General features: G+C 34.8%; 1 protein-coding gene across 3 annotated transcripts in view; it reads left to right on the forward strand.

Annotated features, from left to right (window-relative positions):
• The window catches only part of GABPA (GA binding protein transcription factor, alpha subunit 60kDa), a 37,705-nt gene that overhangs the window by 11,645 nt on the left and 23,002 nt on the right, over window positions 1-3,058 (forward strand). For all 3 annotated transcript variants that reach the window (XM_011988418.1, XM_011988416.1, XM_011988419.1), the window contains one exon: window positions 2,730-2,814. In XM_011988418.1, coding sequence (XP_011843808.1) covers window positions 2,730-2,814 — 85 coding nt within the window. The remainder of the gene's footprint in view (window positions 1-2,729; window positions 2,815-3,058) is intronic.

Genomic DNA, 3,058 nt, shown 5'->3' on the forward strand with positions numbered 1-3,058 from the left:
TAAATACATAGAAGCATATAATAAATATATATTATGTATTTATTATTAACTTAGATTAATGTATATTGTGTCATCTTTTGGATCATTCTTTACTCTTTCCCCTGCCTGCCTTGTGATATGGGTATTCCTTATATTACAGAACTTTTGTGTTAGTTTTTTAAAAATTCAAATCATCATGTGCTGCTACTATTTTTAATAAAATACTGTTGTACAGTAAGTTGAAATGTTTTAACAAAATTTGTGCATTTTATTTGCCTTTTAACCGTACTTTAATCTTTTCATTTCAATATAAATCTAGTAATTGGTGGTGGGTAGGGATGATAGAGTGCTCCAAAACTAGGGAATGTGGGAAGGTCTAGTAATGTTACAATTTTAGGATTTAAAGTATTTTTCTCTTAATGACAGGATGAATTAACTTAGTCTTTTTGGAAGACTACTTCCCATTGAATATCTGTTAATGTTAAATGTGAAATAGCTAACGGTTCCACTTCAGCAAATTATTCCTACAGAAATGCTTACCTGGGTGGGTAAAGGTATATGCATGAAGATGTTCATGGCTTTGCAAAAACTGAAAACACCTCAAATGTTCCAAAAATGAGATTTGATATGTTAGTTCCATAGAATAGAATTTGAGGTAGCTATTAAAAACTGGTGAACTTGAGCTGTGTGGGCAAGGTGCATTGAGTGAAAAAAATACTTCAAAAACACTCTAATTCGCTCATGTAATCTTCACATCAGTCTTTGAAATCAGCATATTACTAGTCACATTCTGCAGATGTAGAAACAGATTTAAAGAGGTTAAATAATGTGCCCAGTGTGTGGCTACAAAGGGGTATACTGGAATTTGAACCCAGACCTCTGTGATTCCAGAACTCTCTTCACTTGTTTGAGGCAAAAACACAAAAAACTTTTTTAAAGATTTATAGTGAATATAACTCAGTGTCGCTGGACTTTGCCTGGTTTGCTCATATGTAAAGTAAAGGGGAATCTGGACTTAATCTCTTAGTTGTCTTTCAGCTGTAACATTTATTGCTTTCTTTTTAATACTTGACCTATCCAAAATGAAAGTATGGCCTGCAGATTACCCAAACTCTTCCAGATTCTCAGTAAATATTAGTTGGATAAAGGGTAATATTTATAATTCATATTGTCGTAGAATTCAGGGCTAGCTTTGGATCTAAGGGCATTTTGCGTTACTCCTTGTCCCCCTTTCCTCCTTAAAAAGGATATGAGGACCACCACTTCTGTTCTTCATGTCAATGCAAACATACATTTGAATCAGAAGTCTTGCTGCTTATGGTAATGCTCTTATATTTTCAGATGTGGGCTGACTTGAAAGCTGAGGGAACAATGGCTAAGTTGCACTTTTTTGAAGAATGTTAACGCAAGATCAAATACCAGGCTTGAGTTTTGTCCTTATTCTGGCTTTTAGTGAACTTGCTAATATGTTCAGTACCTGAGCACTTATACTTTCAGAGTTACATTTGCCATAGCTTCTAGTGGATAATACCAGCGTCCACCAGACAAGGAGAAAAAACTTGACCTTAAGATAATTTTTAATGAAATGTATATTAATGGATGTAACTGTCATATTTAATCTGTCTACAAGATTACACAGTCTTTTTTTTTTTTTTTTTTTTTTTTTTTGAGATGGAGTCTCGCTCTATCGCCCAGGCAGAGTGCAGTGGCACTCACTGCAACCTCCACCTCCCGGGTCCAAGCGATTCTCATGCTTCAGCCTCCCAAGTAGCTGGGATTACAGGCGTGCGCCACCACTCCTGGCTAATTTTTGTATTTGTGTATAGACAGGGTTTTACCATGTTGCCCAGGCTGGTCTTGAACTTCAGCCCTCAGGTGATCCACCTGCCTTGGACTCCCAAAGTGCTGGGATTACAAGTGTGAGCCACCACGCCCAGCCCTACACAGTTTGTCTTATCCCCTGTTCAAGTTAGATTCATAGTCATTTGTCATATGTTTGTGCCATGACGACACCATCAGGTTAATTATTGGGATTGAGAGTAGACCTGCAGCTATATGACATGCAGACACAATTATAAATTATGCGAGATGATTATAACGGAAGCCTGTCTATAAGCTGATTACAGAAAGTGTCTGGAAGTCAGAATTAACATCAATTTGCCATCGTGTGAAATACATTCATTTTAAGGATATATGAAGGAAAAAACACTAATACTGAAATGATACAGAATTAGGATTCAAGATATTTATAGCTAGGTTAGGTAGTAAGGTCATAAGTGCTTTAATTTTATTAACTTTATGATGAGAGATTTAGAGTAAACCCTTATCTTCAATATGTAGCGCTGGTTACAAGGCAGATATGGCAAGAATATGTTAATATATTTAGATAAATTATCACCACTAATTAAACACTCTTATTCATGACAGGTATAGTGTACTTTAAATACATTTCAGAATGAATAATTGACTTTTGGAATTATTTAAAATCCCAAACTAGACTCCAGAGATAGAGAAAATTGACATGACAAATTTGGTGGTATGCTGTCCTGAATTACTTCCTCGGTAGTGAAAATATTTTAAATTTTGGCAAAGAATTAAATATGACAAGCTAGATAATGTGTTCTTATAATTTAATTAGTATGTTCAGTAACTAAGTTCTTTTTGGTACATCCATTTATTCTAAACCAAAGGCAAGGGACTTAATCTAATGATTGCACTAAAATAATCTTACTCATTTTATCCATGGTTAGCTGGATCCAGAACGAAGTTTATTTGACCAAGGAGTAAAAACAGATGGAACTGTACAGCTTAGTGTACAGGTAATTTCTTACCAAGGTAAGTTACTTTTCATGATAGTTATTTAAAATTTTAGCTCATGTTTTTCTGATATAATTTATAAGTGTTTTAGATGGTTGTCTGAATTACTTGATATGACAGCCAAATATTCCTGCTTTGGGTTTCGTAGTTGTATTTGACAGGGTGAAACAGAGAGTGTACCACATTCTACCTAGTTTAATCCTAAAAGGATATATGATATGGTAGTAAATAGCAGATTCACAGAGAGTGTACCACATTCTAC

The sequence above is a fragment of the Mandrillus leucophaeus genome, unplaced genomic scaffold, assembly GCF_000951045.1.
Source record: "Mandrillus leucophaeus isolate KB7577 unplaced genomic scaffold, Mleu.le_1.0 Scaffold33, whole genome shotgun sequence".
NCBI lineage: Eukaryota > Metazoa > Chordata > Mammalia > Primates > Cercopithecidae > Mandrillus > Mandrillus leucophaeus.